This window comes from Sitophilus oryzae, unplaced genomic scaffold, assembly GCF_002938485.1.
Source record: "Sitophilus oryzae breed Bouriz unplaced genomic scaffold, Soryzae_2.0 scaffold_864_pilon_pilon, whole genome shotgun sequence".
Taxonomy (NCBI): domain Eukaryota; kingdom Metazoa; phylum Arthropoda; class Insecta; order Coleoptera; family Curculionidae; genus Sitophilus; species Sitophilus oryzae.
This window is the reverse complement of record NW_022147488.1, coordinates 131,446-152,455: the sequence shown is the minus strand read 5'-3', so window position 1 is coordinate 152,455 and position 21,010 is coordinate 131,446. Positions and strand designations below refer to the sequence as shown.

At 32.2% G+C, this 21,010-nt stretch overlaps 1 protein-coding gene across 1 annotated transcript in view; it reads right to left on the bottom strand.

The window, feature by feature from the left end:
• Positions 1-1,742: 1,742 nt before the first annotated feature.
• The window catches only part of LOC115890402 (transient receptor potential cation channel trpm-like), a 134,586-nt gene continuing 115,318 nt past the window's right edge, over positions 1,743-21,010 (bottom strand). The window contains exons 23-26 of the mRNA XM_030910630.1: positions 20,675-20,992; positions 17,036-17,270; positions 15,340-15,413; positions 1,743-2,398 (exon numbers count right to left, since the gene is read on the bottom strand). Of these exons, the coding sequence (XP_030766490.1) occupies positions 2,202-2,398; positions 15,340-15,413; positions 17,036-17,270; positions 20,675-20,992 (824 nt within the window). The 3' untranslated portion in view covers positions 1,743-2,201. The remainder of the gene's footprint in view (positions 2,399-15,339; positions 15,414-17,035; positions 17,271-20,674; positions 20,993-21,010) is intronic.

Genomic DNA, 21,010 nt, shown 5'->3' with positions numbered 1-21,010 from the left:
TCAAGAAAAAAACTATTTAAAATATTTAAATTGAACTATTCGAGAACACTTTACTTTTTAAAACAGATACGTCTACAAGAAATCGTTGACGTTCTGTTAAAATGACATTATATTACGTTAAACTTCAAAATTAACAATTACTACCTGATAATTACTTAATAAGGTAAAACCAAAAAGCCCAAACTTTCTGTATGATTATTTTTAAATTTTACGTATGTTATGTTTATTTATGTTATGTTCTTTACAATCAAAGAAGCGATTGCCATACATTACTAACATCTACAGATGCATGAGCAATACATTTATTTTTATTAGATTGAATTAAAAAAGCCTCTTTTATTTTTTTTAGAGGCTATCGCTTCTTTCATTATAATTTTGGCGCTATTAAAATTTATTCTGTGCCCTGTGTTCCATGAATGCTGACAAATCTTAGATTTGTGAAAATCTCCCTCTCTTAAATAATCTTTATGTTCTTTAATTCTAACATTTAAGGGTCTAGATGTTTCACCAATGTAAAATTGTATGGCAATCGCTTCTTTGATTTTAAAGAACATTACATAAATAAACATAACATACGTAAAATTTAAAAATAATCATACAGAAAGTTTGGGCTTTTTGGTTTTACCTTATTAAGTAATTATCAGGTAGTAATTGTTAATTTTGAAGTTTAACTTAATATAATGTCATTTTAACAGAACGTCAACAATTTCTTGTAGACGTATCTGTTTTAAAAAGTAAAGTGTTCTCGAATAGTTCAATTTAAATATTTTAAATAGTTTTTTTCTTGATTCTTTATATTTTTTTGCTTCCGACGACGGAAAGAGAAAACTTTCCGAAACGTTAAGCATTCTTTTCTTTGTTAGGCAAATTTTTATTACTGTAAACACAACTTCTGACAAGCAGCGTCCGTTTTGGTTTAACGCAGAAGTGTTTACAAAAAATAACTATTTTATTTTGTAGATTTTTCTTGCAGTGCATTAGCGAAAAACCCATAAGGATATTTTTGGATAGACATTTTTATGATATCCTTTGGTAAAGTTTACTGACCAAAAATAGTAATATACTTTACAAGACCGTTATAATTTTTTATACAGGGGGTTCTTTAAGTATGTCACCAAAGATCAGGGGGCGATTCATTAGCTATTTTGAAACAAAAAGTTTATAATAACGTAGATAGTGTTAAACTGTTTTTCTTTTTATGTTCTTGGACCACGAACTTAAATAACACCCTGTATAATATATTATAATTAAGAAAAAAATAAGCTAGATAATTTCAGGTGAGTAAAATATAGAGAATAAATTGTCTTTAAAAGCCGAAAATATAAGTCTATCGTCTGGTAAGGCTTTAGGAATATTTCCCATTAGCCAGACTATATTTGCAGCTGTATGTACAAGGTGGTCGAAATTGGTCTGTTTTAACAGAGAAAACCTATTTCCTGACTAGATAGAGCAAAACGGACATAGATGTCATGGAGCAAGTATAGAAAAAAACTGAGTACGCCACTGGATTGTGCTTAAAAAAGTGCCTTAAGAACGTTTTTACAGAATTTTATTAGTCCGCGAAATACAAAAGTTATGGGCAATTTTTCAAATGGTAATAAATTCAAAAAGACCCCGTATCTCAGTTGGCAGTGAAAATATCAACAGGCGGTTTACGTCATTAAACGTATCTCGGAAATCAAGCCCATGACATCTATGTCGGTTTTGCAGTCAGGAAATAGGTTTTCTCTGTTAAAACAGAACAATTTCGACCACCCTGTACAATATAAGCTATCATCTGACAAATTTTTAGAACTGCGAAAATAAGGACAATGGTTTCAATAATGGTTATCCAATTTTTTACCTGCCAGACATATTTCTCAGATTAGCCAGACTATTTTTATCTGGAAAAAAAGTGCAGTATATTTGTACTTTCTAACGCATTTTCTACCTCAAGCCATCGGAGAATCACATACCGAATAATTCTATCAGTGTTTGCTGACTGGGAAAATAAGTATCGAAAACCTTCACTGCTTCCTGGACTATGAATTTTAATGATGTTCGGATGTTAACGCTGATTCTGTTCATAGCATATCGTGAATATATATTCAATATACTCTACTCACCCTAAACTATCATCTAAGACAGCCACCTATTATGTACAAATCTTACTTTCGACCATACCTACCACACATCGACATTAATAAGAAAATAAACTATTTCTAACACATCGTTTCTGATTGCATGTGCAGACTGGACTTGGAGTCGGCCTTCTTCACGTCGGTTGCGATCGTGGGCAGTCGGCTGGAATCGATAATGATCGAAGGTCGCTTGAGCGTCGGTTGGCCGGCAGATGTCGCGCTGGACCTCGATTCCGTCGAGTCCTGCCGATCTGTAGACGAACTGCCGCTGCTCGAACCTGGATTAGTAAGGAGGGGAGATTTGTTAGTAAGGGGATTGTTAGTGACAAATGTATAGGGCTTGGTGAATTTCTACCGGTGTTTTAAAGTTCCGACAGCATTCCTCGGTAAGGTAGAAATAAGAAATGTCCGGCTAGTTTATTAAAATCAACTTTAAATCTTAATTTAATTTCTATATACAGGGTTGTTCACCACATACGACACGGAGTATTGTAGCTAAACGATTAGATTTTTAGAAATTTCAAGTTTTAGGTTCGATGAAGGACTATTAGAGGTACAATTTAAAAATAATTTACAAGATACAGAGTGTCCCAAATAAGTAAAAACATATCAAAGTTGTATTTTTTTAAACGGAACACCCTGTATATTATTACATTTTTAGTTTCTACGATTAAAATAAAGGTAAATTTGATTAACGTTTATTACACTTAAACCTTACCGTTTTTGAAATATTTTCAATTTTGTGAAATTGCAGTAAAAATTTTAAGGCTTCATTTCTCCAAGGGTATCAAAGTTTTTAATACTAAATATTTACTGAAGTTTATCTATTGATCAGTTATTGTGTTGCAATAATAAAAACAATACTACCTTATACAGAGTGTCTAAAAATTTATTTTAAATAATTATTAGCTTCAAACGGCAATAACTTGTTTAATTTAAATGGAACGCCCTGTATATTTTAGGAGAATCAGATGCACAATTTAATTGTCTATCAAATTGTATTATACCATTTTTACCTATCCCTTCAAGTTTTCGTAGAAAATGCATTTTCTTATAATTTAGAGCTCATTCATCAATATACCTATGGAATATTGACATTTTATTATTGACACCCATGGGAAAATTGACATCATATATTGACATTCTAGTAATATTATCGTTTTGCTAAAAACTATAATGTTGTATGCAAAAAGAAAACTATTTAAATCTTTATAAAAGAGTATACCATTAATTAAATATAGCACCATTATTTCCGCCCATATACTAATTAATTACATACTTAATTGTATTCGTTAATAAATTATTCTAAATAAATGTGGATTTGAGTCAGAAATCAATATAATAATAAGTTATTAAAATTAAAGTCTCTATTGTTATAAATAAGCATTTATTAAAAAATGAAATATCATTTTTAAGGTGTTACTTTTTATCACACTGTCTAATACCTATACTAAATTCAGTTTTTTTAGTATTTGGAACAATTATTATTAATCAATGCAGTCAGTTAATGTAGTTTGAATACTGGAATCATATTAATCCTCTTTAACAAATATTTAAACAGTTTTTTTATATTTTTTAATGAAATAAACGAATTATATCCACAATATTAGTATCTGTACTCTTTAAAAATTTGGTACATCTTTAAAAATAATCTAAAATGTCAATATTCCATGGGTATATTGATAAATAAATTCTAAATTACAAGAAAATGCATTTTCTACGGAAACTTAAAGAGATGGGTAAAAAATGGTATAATATAATTTGATAGACAATTAAATTGTGCATCTGATTCTCGTAAAATATACAGGGTGTTCCATTTAAATTAAACAAGTTATTGCCGTTTGAAGCTAATAATTATATAAAATAAATTTTTAGACACTCTGTATAAGTAGTATTATTTTTATTATTGCAACACAATAACTGATCGGCATAAATAAACTTCAGTAAATATTTAGTATTAAAAACTTTGGTACCCTTTGGAGGAATGAAGCCTTAAAATTTTTACTGCAATTTCACAAATTGAAAATATTTCAAAAACAAGGTTTAAGTATAATAAACCTTAATCAAATTTACCTTTATTTTAATCGTAGAAACTAAAAATGCAATAATATACAGGGTGTTCCATTTAAAAAAATACAACTTTGATATTTTTTACTTATTTGGGACACTCTGTATCTTGTAAAATTATTTTAAATTGTACCTCTAATAGTCCTTCATCGAACCCAAGACTTACAATTTGTAAAAATCTCATCGTTTAGCTACAATACTCCGTGTCGTATGTGGTGAACAACCCTATATAACTAGTAAACAAAATATATAAAATTTTGTGCAAAAGGAAGTTGTTAAAGCTTAGCGGGTAAATATATTTTTTCAAGCGTCTTAAAAATATTAATTCTTGGGACGTGATTGACACTATAAAAAAGTCATTTTAACGCCTATCCATGAAAGTAAAGTACTTCTACGCCTAAGCACAAAAGTGTGAAAATATATTATTAAAGTGACATAAAGTGTTAAATTCAACGAGTGTAACCCTAGTTTCTCGATATATAATTACTTACAAGCTTTGAATAAGAAGACTAAGGAAGGAGCATATCAAACATCTTAGGTCCACCGCGATGGGCCTCAAATATGGCCGACTTAAATCAGTGCCGTTCTAATTTTATTTAAAAAATGTAAAACTATGATGTAGGGTAGACGTGGGGTAGACTCAATAATATGTTGTTTTATTTGACGTTGTGAATAAATGTTGGTAGTTATTAAAATTGTTACAAAAATATATAATTCTAATAAAAATAGATAAGTTATAATAATTATTTATTAACACAAACATCCGATACGCTACTGAAGCAGGTAAATCTGGAAAATCAAATTGACGTATCTAAATTCTTTGACATCTAATCTTTGACAAGTAGTAAATAAAAGCAAAAATGCAAGAAAAAATATATAATTAGTTAATTTAAGTGAATTTCATAAATGATCGGTTTACTACACGTATGTATATTATATAGTCACTTACTAGCGAAAAGTTGTTCCATTATTTCACTCGATTTTTGCCGAGATCTATCGCACGCTACACAACCAACTATTTTAGAGTCTTTTTCGATAAATCGCGATAGTGTCACTGTCAATTTAAGTTCTGCCACAATTTCCATCTAGATTTACTACCTTTATACAACTATCAGTAGTAGAATAAATAATAAATAACATAAAATAAGCTCCGTAAAGACTGACAAATCCATAAAATTTCAAACAAAAACAAAACAGAACTGTCAAGGATCCCCACCCTAGAGTGCTTTTTCCGCCCACCATGCATGAATACATGGATAGCATTATGCTCCTTCCTTAGTCTTCTTATTCAAAGCTTACAAGGTATACTCTATAAAATGAATAACTTTGAATTTTGACCGTTACTTTTTACTAACATGGCAAATATAAAATCCCTCTGTCAAAAAAGTTACTAATATTCTTTAAATTGAGTGCCTGAACGAATCAGATCGTGAAATAGAAAAGGAAAATAATAAAACAAGTGACAGTTCTTCCTCTTCTTGCAAAAATCAACACGAAATGTCATAATTGTCAAAAGTAAAATGTCATCAGCTTTTGACATTTCGAAATATCAGACAACGAAGAAAAATGCATGGCCGCAAGTTGCTAACCTAATAAAATTAACACTAGAAAAGCCCGCGGAAACTGTCAAATTCAAAGTTATTGAAGACTATATTATAGTCTAAGAGCTAGCAACGTTTTCGAAAGTATTTTAAGACAGCTGGCTCTTTGATATATCTTTTACTATGCTCTCTTGAACAGTCTGCGGTCCATCTGGCTGCCGATACCCGTTGCGTTCACTACTGCGCATCGGAAAAGATCCTATATTTTTTTTATTTAGTCCGTTAAATTCTAGTATTGAATAGAAATCGAACAATTCTCCATAGCGCAGTGCGTAGAGTTTCCGATTACGAACCGAAAAAGTAATAAATATTTGTTTTTTTTTGAATCACCAGAATAATTTAATACTTTACTATCAGAATATAAACGAAAATAAAATAAAAAAGTTTTTGTTCTGACCCGGTTTTGAACTCCGACTCCTCGCTTGATAGTCGGAACCTCTACGCGCTGAGCTACGAAGACTCGGTCGGTTTATATTCAATACTAGAATTTAAATGAATAATAAAAGTATAGGATCTTCTTTCAATGCGCAGTAGGAAACGCAACGTTTACCGGCAGCCAGACGGGCCGCATACTGTTCCAGAGAGTATAGTAACGGATATATTAAAGAGCCAGCTTTCTTAAAATACTTGTTTTCCCGACGTTGCTAGCTCTCGTACTATTACCACGGCATATAAATCACACGGCAGGCCAACTCGCTTTGGCGGGAACGCTACGCGCATACCCTTGTGCACGCCGCCATTATGGGTGCCAGCGACAGAAATTAACCAGTGTCGTAGTCAGTCGTAGTCTTTGTCATCAACAACGTACAGTTACGGCAGCTTTGAGTCAGGAGCGTGCGGCTTAATTTATTTTATTCTTTTCTTGAGTGATATATTTTGTTTTTTTTTTAGTTTTATTTTTGTTTATTCTGTGATATATTTGGTTTTTGTAGTTTAGTAGTACAATGGAAGTCCGAAATTCTTTTAGTTTTAATACTCAGTTATTGTGTACGGCATTCAAAGTAATTTTTATTATTAGGTATCCTGCAAAATGACAAACAAGTTGTTTGTGATTCTGATTATCCGTATCTATTTTTAATTTTTATGGATAGCTCATGACAATTCAGAGAGAAAAGAAAAGAGGTCTAGTTTTTTTTATTAATTATTAATGTCTGCTGTTTTTAATAAGATGTTTGCCAGATCATTTTCTTAATTTTTCAGTACCTCATTATGTAATATTTGGACACAAAGTTTTTAAATGTTCTTCTAAACTGGATGAATTTATCCTGGATGGGAATAATGACAGGTTTACAAGATATTGGAATTAGAAGAATTACAAGATAAAGTTGTACCAGATTTTTATGAGTGCAACTGTACACTTTTATAAGCTTTTATATAATATAAAATTGTGTAATGACATAATAAAAGTTTTAAAGAAAAAGCTTATTTTTTCTTTTTAATGTATTTAAATAAAAGCTTGTTTTTAAAAAGTTTTTTTTCTTAAATTTATTTTTTACTTTTTAAGTTATGCTGGTTTCTCAGTGCAACAGAAACTTAAACTCAATTCTTTTTATTAAATAACTACCTATGGGCATCCTAATTATATGTGTATCGATTTTCATAAAAAAGGAGAACTTAAAAAAACGACAGCTGTCAAATTTGACAGTTCAATTGTGAGACAAATAAAATGAAAACCGACTATGGGGTAGGGAGCATCCAATATATCGATTTTTTTTTGAATTTGTTTTTCAAATTTGACAGCTCAATTTTTTTTCTTTCCTTTTAACCCCATGGCTATCCTATATATAGATTTTTATCAAAATCGGACAACATTGAAATTTTTTTGACAGCTGTTAAATTTGACAGCTCAATTTTTTCTATTGGCCATCCTGTATATCGATTTTTATCAAAATCGGACAACTTTGAATTTTTTGACAGCTGTCTTCAAATTTGACAGCTCAAATTTTTTTTTGACGGCTAGGCTTTTTAAAATATAGCCAAACATTTATATTTAAATTCATCAGTTACTTTTCTTCCTTTAGCTGTTTGTTAGGTTTGTGCAATTTGAATATTAACAAATTTGCTTTATGTCCATTGATGGACATAATTTGTGCATCTTTTAGATTGTTCAATAGATAATTTATTGGGTATTTCTTTAATTCTTGTTTGTAACTCCTGGACTCCTGGCATGTTTTTTAATTTTAATTGTCTATTCTCTAAAGTTAAATGTTTAATTGATTTTTTCATTTTTACTTTTTGAGGAGTATGCGCGGTTAACGATTCATTTGTTTAGATAAAAGTATTGTGTAAATAAAATTCAGTTTCAGTCAATTACAGTATTTTTTAATACGACCCTGTCTAGCAATAGTTTATTTTCTGGGAAATTTTTTGATACGTTTTAATCCGGCCCTGACTCGGCACCCATAATGGTGTTTTCAAGCTCAAATTTTATAGAAATTTTAAACAATGGGATCTGGGCAGAGTTAGCCTGCCGTGTGATTTATATGCCGTGCTATTACTTTTAAATCTTTTTAAATTATTTGCAACGTTTGAAATTTAACAATTGTTTGTGACGTTTGAAAAAAATTAGCATGTTCTATTCGGAGTAAAATTGACATTTCGTGCGTTGCTTGTAATGTCAAACGTATAGCCTCGTCGCAAGTAATCATTTTTACTCCTAATAAAACAATATACTATTGTCCAGCAAAGGAATATATGACATAACAGTTGTTGTCTAGCATTTTAATCCAAAACTAGATTTTTTTTGTCATTTTTTTGATGTGGCGTCTGTGGAAAATCAGATATTCTCTTGCGGGACAGAGTATAGTAAGCAAACACCGAATGAAAAGCCAGTAGTTATCTTTTTTTTTTCTATTTCATAGCATAACGGTCATAGGGCAATATAACTGTAGAGATGACATGTCATTCACAAATCTAAATTTCGTTCATAATAAAAACCACATTCAAATGTGAAAGAAATCACATATATAGCAAAAATCAATTGAGTAGAAATAAGACAAGTTACCGATTGATGACTATTTAGGGTGGCTGCAATGACGTCCTGTAATCCAGCTGTTAAAATATACAGTGACAATAATTGGTTTTTATAAATACAGGGTGATTCCTGTAAGTGAGTAATACTTTCGGGAAATGATGGGTGACGTCGAAATATTAATTTTGATATAGCACACTATGGGTCGGAAATGCCTCTTACGCAAGATACAGGGTGTTAAAGATATTCCTTAATAGTTTTGAACAGTTGAAGGTATCGTTATAAAATTTTATTATATGAGTCTACCTAGCAGGGACACTTTAAATGTAAAAAGAAGAGGTTTTAGTTTCAAGCAGATGTGATACGGGTAATTTTTTACAAAAAAAAGCACGCCACTGACTGATAAAAATAAAAATTTCAAGAGTTTTTTATTTACTCGGTTAATTTCCAAGAAAAAATGTCTCTTGCAACGTTCTTCTATCTAACACCATTTTGTAAAAAGTACTAAAGTACTAAAGTTCTTAAGTAAAGTTCCCAAGGTGTGTAACTCTATGCACATATGTTTCTGGCCTATAGTTATAATAATTCGCTGTATTTAAGGTTCTCATTAAAAAATGTATTTATTTTTAAGTTGTGACAAAATGGCGTTAAACGGCCCACACATTATACGATTTATCGTACTGCAGGTTGTACAACACAAATTTGATTCGACCGTTTGAACGACATATCGGACGCGCTGTTGTCCACAAACTTAAACTACAACGGGCCACACATTAATACGATTCGTCGTACTACATGTCGTACGACAAGTTGATACAACCGCTGGACAGATCGGATCCCGCGTTTATTCACTAACTAAAACTACCATTTGATGTTAATCACCAACAGTAGTAGTTTTATTTTGCATTCATTTTAATTCTATTGTGTTCAACGTCAACATGACGAATTTATCAAAGGGACTTCGCTGCAATTTTGTTAGTTTTTGGTGGTAAAGACGAAGAACAACCCAAAAGAAAGAAAATGGTGCGAAATTGGTTACAAAAACGGCAACTGTACCCTCGCGCGTTTCCCCCATTGAAATAGTGCTAATACGATTCGTCGTTACAATACATGTCATTACGACAAGTTGATACAACCCATACAGTGCTTCGTCCCATGGACAAAATCGAAAAAAATTTAAACTTTACTTCATATCTGAATATGTAATTTAATACTTATAGCAATGTTCAACCATCCCATTTGTATATTATTTTTTCAAAAACCGCTTAACCAGCGTTTTTGTTACTCAGCAAATATTTTTCACCTAAAAATGAATTTTTACGATCATTATCTTATCAATTGAAAAGAATACATTCATAGTAGTTCTGTATATGGAGTTAAACGGGTACGTACTTAATTGAAAGCCACTATGGATATTGTTAAAACAAGGTATGTACTTTAAATTTATTTCTAAAACAAGTTCGTGATTGTTTAGTTTTTATTTATTTTTTAAGATGATTCTTAAATGGGTAAAAATTTTATGTTTTCAAACTTCAAAAGGCATTTAAAAAAAAACATATCAAAACATATCGTATTTATTGAATATTTTTTCGTTTTTTAACAGATTTTAGTATTTCTAACTGTTCAATGTAATTTAAACGTCTGTTTTCTCTGTGTAGTAACTTAATTGAGTTTTCATTAATTTTGTAGTTATTTACTATACAATGAGTTGCAAGACCAGAACTATGCTGGAGATTATTAATAGACTTTACATGTTCTTTAATCCTTATATCTAAATTTCTACCTGTTTGGCCTATGTACACGGCATCACAATCATTGCAATCCACCTATACCCGTCATATTCATACACTTTTAATTTTTTGTATAGGTTCACCTGCGTCTGCTTGCGACGAACTTTATTTTATAATACTTTTCAGATGGAGTAAAATTGATAAACAATGCTGATCTAGTTAATACTTGACTTGATCATAAGGACAAGAACTAGAAAATTATTTGTATTTCAAAAAATGTGTTCTTTATTAGATATTGATGAATATCTTCTGAGTCAAATGAGGCACCACTTGTGCCTGAAAAGCCCACTATGTTGAAGCTGAAACGTCGCATAAAAAATATTCCATCTTTCAATTTTATTATAAAACCTCATACCCAAGAAAGGAAAAAACTAATATATGGATATGGTCTATTAAAGGAGGTAACTGTTAACATCCAGACAGCCTCACAGCAACAAAAGAACAGTAACAACGCGAACCAGTGTATTAGAAATGACGTTTCAGAAATATCTTATATGTGAGGATACTGCTTCATCTACCTGTGATTTGGATACTATAAAATTGGGAGGAAGATTCTGTCAGCAGTTGATTCTCAGTTGAGTGAATTTATGTTTAAAAAACTGTTTAGAATTTCTCTCGGTGCCTGACCAAATACAAAAAATGTCATCTACATATCTTTGCCCAATCAGAGAATTTTGATCTATACATTTTGTTGTCCCTAAATAGAAATTTATAGTATCAAAGTTTTTTTTTAATTAAATATATCATTAATGTTTCTTTTCATTAAAGAAAAACATTTTTATCTTATATTAGACTTATATTGTAGGAATCATGTTCTAATGTTATTTCAATTCTTTTTTATCACAGGAATTTATTTAATACTTACACCGTTTTCATACTATAAATTATTATTTCCTTAGATGGAACACAGCTCTAACATTTTTATTATTTATAAGATTTTTTTTCATATCGTGGGACTAAGAACATCATCATTTAGTACAATGAGAGTACTCATCATTTGTGTCAAATAAACCTAGTTTGAATAAATTACCTACAGTAAAAGAGAAGTTCTGCATTTTTGTCCTCTAGAGCCATATGTTCGAAGCACTGTGCAACCGCTGGAACGACAGATCGGATCCGCGTTTATTCACTAACTAAAACTACCATTTGATGTTAATCACCAACAAGTAGTAGTTTTATTTTGCATTCATTTTTAATTCTATTGTGTTCAACGTCAACATGACATCGAATTTATCAAAAAGGACTTCTAGCTGCAATTTTGTTAGTTTTGTTAGACGAAGACGAAGAACAGCCCAAAAAAAGAAGAAAATGGTGCAAAAATTGGTTACAAAAACGGCAACTGTACCCTCATATGAACCTTTTACGTGAAATAAGTGCTAATGAACCAGTCGATTTAAATAAATATTATGTAAATTATTATTGTGTGCCTAGAATAACAACCCTACAAGCAAATTATAAACAAACAACCTGCACATTCATATTTACTTACTTTTTTTAATTCACGTCTAAAACAGTCCGAAAGTTATTAATTTTCTTTTTCAGGAATTCTATTGTAGCATCTGCTTTTATTTCTTTTAATTTTTCCAGTAGGATATCATAACTGGCATTTCTTTTTTGTTTATTTAGGTATTCCTTACTTTTCACATCCCACAAACAAGGTTGATTATGATAAATTTCAATAAATTCTGCCCAAAACTTCTCGCTTTTAAGAGATTGTTTAACCATGTGCAACGAAAAATGTAAACGATCTGTCTGCGACACATAGGGTTTGCACACAAACCATCAAATCGATCGTATATACTGCGTTGTACTACAGATTTTCTGCATGCCATACTTCCGTACGATACGACTTTGTCTTACTACAAGTAGTACTACAAAGCCACTAACTATCCAACCATTGATCCAACGGTCGAAACGATTTGATGTTGTACAACTTGTAGTACGATAAATCGTATAATCTGTGGCCCGTTTTAGATAGGAGAAAGTTGCAAGAGACATTTTTTCTTGGAAATAAACCAAGTAAATAAAAAAATCTCTGAAATTTTTATTTTTTAACAGTGGCGTACTATTTTTTTTATTGAAAAAAATACACATCTACGCAACTGGTTGAAACTAAAATCTCTTCTTTTTAAATTTGAAGTGTCTCTGTTAGGTAGGCCCTATAATAAAATTTTATAACGATACCTTTAACTGTTAAAAACTATTAAAGAATATCTTCAATTTTTCAAAAACTTTAGCACCCTGTATCTTGCGTAAGGGTACGAACATAGTGGAGGCAGGTTTCTGCTTTCCGGCAACCAGCGCCGTCTCTGGGGACATATTCTTGACCACTCGCATCTTCAAATATCGCTCGCATCTCGCATCTCCTAAAAAGCCATATAACAATACACAGATGCGTAACTTTGCGTATGTGCATCACGTGTATTGTATATGGCTATTTCGGAGATGCGAGAAGGATTCGGAAGTAGATAATTAAGAGGAAATTTACTTGATTAACTAACCTAACCTAACCAAACCATATTCAAACGCCGCGCCCGCCTCGCCGGGGCCACACATAGGTGTATTTGGTCTATAAACCTGGCCAAAAGTGATATTTTTTTATTTTCATTTTTTATCTTAACTGAATACAAATCTATAAATACTAAATGTAAGCACGTTTATTAGTTATTAGCTTTTTTAAGTCGTAAGTTGACTGTCAAATAAATAATATATTTCAGTTAAAAGTATGAATTATCTTGAGTGTATTCTGAATATTTCTAAGATTATAAAAATAGTGGAATTGTTTGTAGTGCTTTTTCTGCAAATTGTTAACCTTTAGTTCTTAATACCCCCTGTGCGCCGTCGGCGCGTGCAAAAGCAGAAATAAATAAATTTTCGTTCCGGTAAAAGCGAGAACGCCGATGAACGCTGGTTGACGGTGCTGCCTGCTTCCACTGTGAACTAGCCGATTTGATAACACGCTTTCATTTTTTTTGCGCGGCGCGGCGCTACTATGTAACCATATACAGGGTCCCAGAAATAAGTGCAAGTATTTTAACTTAACTGGTAGTATAGTTCAGCCCAGAAACATGCCTATGAGGGTTTCTAAATACTTTTTTTGAAAATTCAGAATTTTTGAGAAATATTTTTGGAATTTTTGCAATTTTTTAGTTTTTATTTTTTAAAAATAATTTCTTGATAATATAGCAACATAGGTGGTAGATTAAATTTACAAGAAAAAAATCCAGAAAAGATCCAGTGGTTCTCAAACAAATCTCGAAGTATTGGAAAGAATGTGTAAGGACCAAGAACTATTAGAGAACAACGGCATACGGTCGAGTCGGCCGCTGCTGGCACGTAGACGTAGACGTAAAGAATCTTTTACGTGTATAAAAAATAAAAAATATAAGAAATGCGCATGCGTACGTAAACGTTTACGTGTTTGTAGGCCGACTCGACCGTATGCCGTTGTTCTCTATTGACTACAATAAAACGACGGAAAGCAGCATATTTTGGTCATATTTTTCGAAATAACAAATATAGTTTCCTACAACTGATCGTTGAGGGAAAGATTGAAGGACGACGAGGCATCGGGCGTAAACGGTTTTCCTGGTTGCGGAATTTGCACCAGTGGTTTAATATAGGAGAGGCCAGTGCAATTATCCGTTTGGCTCAAGACAGGGAGGAATTCCAATTGATGGTCACCAACCTCCGATGAGGAGAAGGCACATGAAGAAGAAAAAAAAATGTTCTCAAAATTTTAGTAAAAAATATTTTTTTTTTGGAAATTTTCAAAGTAAAATAACTCCATTATTTTGGACTTATTTGAAAAACGATAAAGAGAAAATATTTTTCTTTTATCGAGATCTACCACCCTTTAAAATACTTGCACTTATTTCTGGGATACCCTGTTTATAACAATACACGTGATGCGTATACGCAAAGTTGCGAACGATGTCAAGAATAGGTGCCCAGATTGGCGCTGACTACCAATAAGCGGCAAACCTGCTTGCACTGTGTTCGCAAACTAAGAGGCATTTCCGACCTCTAGTGTGCTATATCAAAATTAATATTTCGACGCCCCTATCATTCCCTTAAAGCAAGACCGACTTACAGGAATCACACTGTATATAAAGACCAATTGTCATTGTATGTTTTAACAGCTGGATTTCAGGAGGTCGTTGTAACATTTTAATGTAATGAAAATAGTAGTTTTAACTAAACAAAAGGCAGATTTAATTTCAAATATTATTGATTTCTCTATAAACATTATGACGGACCATCTCTATATAATTTCTTACCCTATGACAAAGATAAAGGAACAATCAAAATATAAAAAGCAAAAACAATCTACTTCCGTGTTTATTTCGCTACTGATATACATTACAAAACACAAAAGCACAATAATTCATTTCTAGACCGACACGTTAAAATTCATTTAACATTTAATAAAAAGCGTTTTTAAAAAGTTTCTTGCTTCCAAATTTATAACAAGAATAAATAAAAATATAATATTTTTATATACGAGACAAAAAAATTCAACTAAAAATTTGTGCCTAATAAATATTAATAAAATTGCAATAAAATTTCTTGCTTTTTCTACAGCAAGAATAATTAATAAAATATTTTAATATACAAATTTTATATGACGAAATAAATTTTCAATAAATTAGGACCGAGAATGGACGGAATCGGCCTTTAAAGGATAAAATTGATGACAAGAAATGACACATAAAAATTGACATAAATAAAATAATAGAACATTCAATAATCTGACTGGATATCGTCGGTCTCAAAATAATACACTGTACCTAAACCGGGAGGCTCACCGTCCACTGCCTGAGATCTTTTGAGTGTTTGTTGTCTGGCTGGCCACGAACTCGTCCTGCAAAAGAGAAGCATTGATAAAGTTCATTAATACAAACTACTGGATAAAAAGACAATAAAATATATACTCTGTTTTTTTTCTCAGGTAAGATTTCGACAGACGATGACAGAAGAAAAGCAGATGACGTCCCATACCAATCTATTTATTTTACTAAAAAAAGTTTCTAATAATTTTTAAGTTAACTGTGGATGGGTTTAAATATAAATCCGTCATACGTCGTCTCTTGTTGTTTTTAACCAGTTTTATTGGTTTATTTAAAAAATGACAGACGTATTTCAATTTTATTGGTTTGACGGAACGATGAACGACAAACGGACGCCGATGCGTATGAACTCGCCTTTAGATTTTTGACGCTTGTCAAAGTCTTGCCAAATTAAAGGTTATAATTTTGTGACAACTTCTGTCAAATACCCTTCGTTTTGGAAGATGATGCATTTTGATTCGTGTTATTACGTGTGTTTTGTGTCTTTTGAAGTCAAGCGGAAGAAAAATCGAGTGAAAATTAACTGTAGAACCCAGAGCACAGTTTATGGTTAATACTCGCTGCCCAGGCAGAAAGTCTTATACAGCCACCAAAGCAGCCACCAATAAAGTTCGTATACCATCTCGTCGTAGATAAGTGAATCTCGAATATGGTAGAAGGATCAAACTAAACACATACTAAAAACTGGAGTAGCTGTAAAATATCGACATCACACGATAGATAAATAATGGATTTTAGTACTGCAGAAAAATAATGTCAAAAGGTACTGGTTTAAAAAAATTAAGATTAAAGTTAATTAATCAACCTGTGAGGTATAAAATTTGGTAAGTGTTATTATTAATAAAATAGTTTGTTTTATTGATGTTGTTTTATTTATTGCTGCGGAATATTACAAATTTGTATTTGTTGCATAAGTTATATTGAGTAAATATAATCATAAATGCAGGAAGTTTATATAAAGCTTTAAAGCAAGAAATAGTTCTTTTATATATTTTTGGTATGTAGTTGTTTGTTTTGTATTAACACGTACCTTTTTTTATTAAATAAGATAACTCGATTACATTTTTTCAGTTTTATACAGTTTTTCTCATAATATTTTGAAGTTACTTGTCAGTCAAATTTTAAATACATATATTAATTTCCTGCTATGCGTTCCAGTTGCACCAACTTATTACTTTGTGAAATAAAATAAACTACTTTGAAATTAAAATGACAGACACATCTATCACTGTCAAGGATCTTCTCGTTGGACAGACTATATAAACATACTTGGCAAAATCGCGAAGTGTTTTCAATATAACTAAAGTGAATAAACAGAACACCCTGTATATTAATTCTTTGTTAGATGGGGAATTAAAAAATGAACATTTTTTGTATTTACAGTAGGTATTTAACATTTTTTAACGGTTTCGCAGATACCCGCGGTATTATTTCATATGGCTCTTTCAACGGTAAAATACGAGAGAAAAATCATCGGGTGGTTTTGATAAAAATTTACTGTGGAAAATGCAATATAAAATATATCTCTTTTTAATACATTTGATTTTCCATTAAGCTGCCTACATCACTGTCTTACAAGTTAAAATCCAGACCGCACTTCTAAAATGACCAAATCGGTATATCTACTGTGTCATACCTTTCCGCTACGACACTGAGCAACGCGGGATTTCTAGTTGTAGGCCTGCTGCCGCCCTCGCCCAGATCTTCATCTTTTTCGCCGTCCGAGTCGTCCATTTCGTGCTCGTACCGCCTCTGGATCAGGTTCTCCATGACCATGTAGTCGGATTCCTCCGCGCTGCGCAGGTGCTCTTTCTCAAAGTTGATCGCTATTTCCGGGTTGGACATCTCCGACGGGTTGCGCTTGCGCGTACCTACAAAAAACAACAGTTAGCGACAAGAACATCATACGAAAAGACTTTTATGATCCTTGATGATTTAAACCTTTATGAGCGATAAAAAAAATCAATAAACAACAAAAATCAGATCCTCATATTATCGTCTTCTTACAGTACAGCAGCTTTAAATTCAATACTTTCCAAGCAGCATTTGGACGTCGGGACAACGTTGTGTCACGCGACCAAACGTCGGGGCGCAACGTCGGCACAACCTCGTGCCAACCCTAGTCTGCACTAGTTTGGAGAATAATTTTTGGGTCGAAACGACGTTGGATACCTACATTGGCTAGCAGCCTAATTTAGTACAAACTGCAACGTTGTTTAAAATCCTAATTCACAGAAATACAAAACTATAATAATATGGCGTCTAAGTCGCGTTTTATCCTAAATTGGGATAATTATAGTAAAAATATTATTTTTATGATTTAGTTAGAGACATATGCCGGATGGCAGTAAAGGAAAACAAAACAAAAGTATTTAAGTGTGGAGGATGTTTGAAGATCATAATTATTGAAACACTTTAACAAATTCTAACTCGTTACCCAAGACAAAAAAGTTAAACGCAAACAACTTTATTGATAAATGTATTGTTTCTACTTTGAAAAATACTAATGGGCCTTAAAATTAAAGAAGTTTTAAAAAATTTCTTAAATTTTTTTTTAATAAAATGAGAATAATTTATTCGAAGTCGAAAAAAAATTCCGCGCGTTGTTTAGGGTCAAATATGTCAAGTTAATGCATTAAAAAAGCAGGAATTGCTATTTCAGGAACGAAACATTTTCTTATTCAACAACATGGCGGCTTTCACTTTGTTGTTTTGAAGATTAAGATGGAGTAGTTCGAGTATAGTCGCATACTGGACTAATAAAGTCGCAGTTCAGTCTTAACAGGTAGTATACTAGTCGCAAGATTGCCTAATTTAGTCATCCTAGAGTCTAGCTTGTGCCGCCCTCTATATTCTAAATAAACGAGGGAGTAGATAAAGTATCGGTAATATGTCGATGTATATTTAAATTTATTTATATGTGCCTTTCTTACGTCCCATTTTAATTAAGTTTTTTTATAAAAACAAAAACAGCACTGAACTGTCTGACTGAACAGAACAATGAAGTGAAAATTTAAGATTTAAGGTTATGGTTCAATACAGTTGCAAAAAGGTAGTGGCTCGACGTCCTATCAACGTAAGAATAAGGAAATCTAAACAACGTTGGAATTAGTAAAACAGACGACGTTTGCATAACTTTGGAATTGGTCCTGAAAGTGACGTCGGAAAACTGTTTACTGCCCAACATTGTAACTACGTTTTCCGAATCACCTAAAGATCACTTAAGCAAAAAAGGTTGCAAGACAACGTTTATTCGACGTCGCAGAAGCTTTTACTTTGTTGTAGTACTAGTTCAACGTCGGCACAACGTTACAACAACGTTTACATTTATTTTAATACCCAAGGGTACAGAGCTAACTATTTTTTGTAACTAATCCAACGTTGTGTTTAGTAAACATGTGGTCGCAAGTCGTGAAAATGCTACTTGGGTTAGTATATACTGCTACGGATACTTCAGTATTCTACAATCAGCTATGGCAATTTATAGCGTGTCCTAATTGGAGGGTGGACCATTGGGATATTGGAAACAATAAGGTGTAATATGAAAAAGGTCAAATGGCAGGTGTAATATGAAAAAGGTTATGGCAAACAATTATTGAGCAATAATAAATAAATATAAATATAATACAAATAAAAATAATAATATAATAAAAAAATAATCTAAAATCATTACAATCATGTAATAAAATAAACACGATTTCAAAATAAAGACTAACTTAAAATTACTTTATTATTTATGTAAAAAGTAATGACGTATAAAGATGTGTATGTGTAACGTGCTAATATACATATAGGTATGTGTAAAATTAATTGGTGATATTACAAACGAACTAGTAACATAAACTACGTAATATCTACAGCCACCATCTACTACCGCCACAACCCAAGAACTTTAAACTTATCATGATACCCAGATCATAGTCGCTTAAGGTAAAACTATAAGGTAACAATATTCTAACTTCTAAGCATAAAGCCCGGTTGACAGGGTACAATTTTACTTGGATCAAATACACTTGGACGCTGCGCGCGTCTAACTTGTAGTCTGCTTAGATCTCACACAGTTAAAGCAGAGAAAAATCGGGTTAAAGAACGGCACAAAATTTATTTGTATTTACACATTTGTGTTTCACAAATTGATTTGTGAAACAATTTTTTTTAATTTTAAAAACTGTAAATATACATTTCTATCCCACTGATTCCACATTATTTATAAAAGTAATATCGAAAAATAAAAAATAAAACATTGGTAGTTTTAAAATTTAAAATATTCTTAGTAATATAAACTATTGAAAAACAGAGAGACACTTCTTATGATTAAAGGATATATTTATTTAAATTAGATTCCACCTTTTAAAATCCTCATATGGATTTGGTTCAATAACTATAATTTAAAACAATTAAATAGATTGAAAAATGAGTTATTACCTTGCTTAATATTTTCAAATTATTAATTTATTGTATTAAAATAGGTCCATTTTTGTGTTACACAAGGCTACAAAAAAGAAAGATTGGCGATTGGTTCAGTTAGATCAGATAGTCAAATGTATCTAATGTCTCTTCAACAAAAATGAACGAGGTTTATAAAATCTCAGATATTACCAGAGACCCTAAAATAGTACGTTTTTTCCTTTTCTGTTTAGACATATTATTAATGTAGAAAAAATTATGTAAAATTTAATTTCAGCCAGCAAAACGAAATTGGTACATATAAGACCAACGTGTGGTTTAATAGATCTAAGGGTTTAACGCCGGCGCCGGTCAAAAGTTATTTACATAACGTGGATGTTTTAGCTTTGTTTGAAAATAAACATTGAAAACAAACCACGTGATCAGATGCGTGTAAATGAAGCTTAAGTTCATTGCGGTCATCGCTAGTAGATACACAATAAACTGTTAAAAAACCGTTTATTGTGTAACTCCACTGTAAATAACAACGTAACCGCTAGCGATGGTAAGGCTTATTACACAGAAGATAGAGGGGGTGTAGTTAGTTTTGTAGCCTGGTGGCAGTCTGTGATTCTGGCCGATCAAAGTGATGAGTATTAGCTGTATCTTTTGTATACTAGTAAGACCTGACATTTCTCTATTTAAGTTATGCAATATTGATAATATTTTCTTAATCAATAAATAATATATAATTTTTTTTAATATAATTAGAGAGAATACCTAGAGGCTCTAGAAGCATCCCAGAAAGAGTTGGGCTGCAATAATATTTCACTTAACGATTTGAGTATCATAACATCCAGTTTAAAGTTCTCGTAAACAGCAAACTTACTTGGCGGCGACTGCTCTGGCCGCGGCGGACTCAATAGCCCCGGACTCTTCGGGGGCGGACTCAGCAATCCGCAAACCGTCTCCAGCTCATCTGTGATACTCGCATATTCCGTGTGCATGTGCATGAGCAACGCGCCCCTACCGCCGCTCGGCGGTATCACCTTGATCTTGGGCTCGGTGAAAGTAACGCCCGCAGTTGGGCCGACGTTGCCCGAAGCCGAAGGGGGGACGTCGGTCGTTTCCGGCTCCGACTGCGTCTGCGAGAACTGGCGTCGGCCCAGGGTGATCTTGCTGGCGGAGGAGGATGTGTCTTCGCCGCCTGACGAGCGGTGCACGG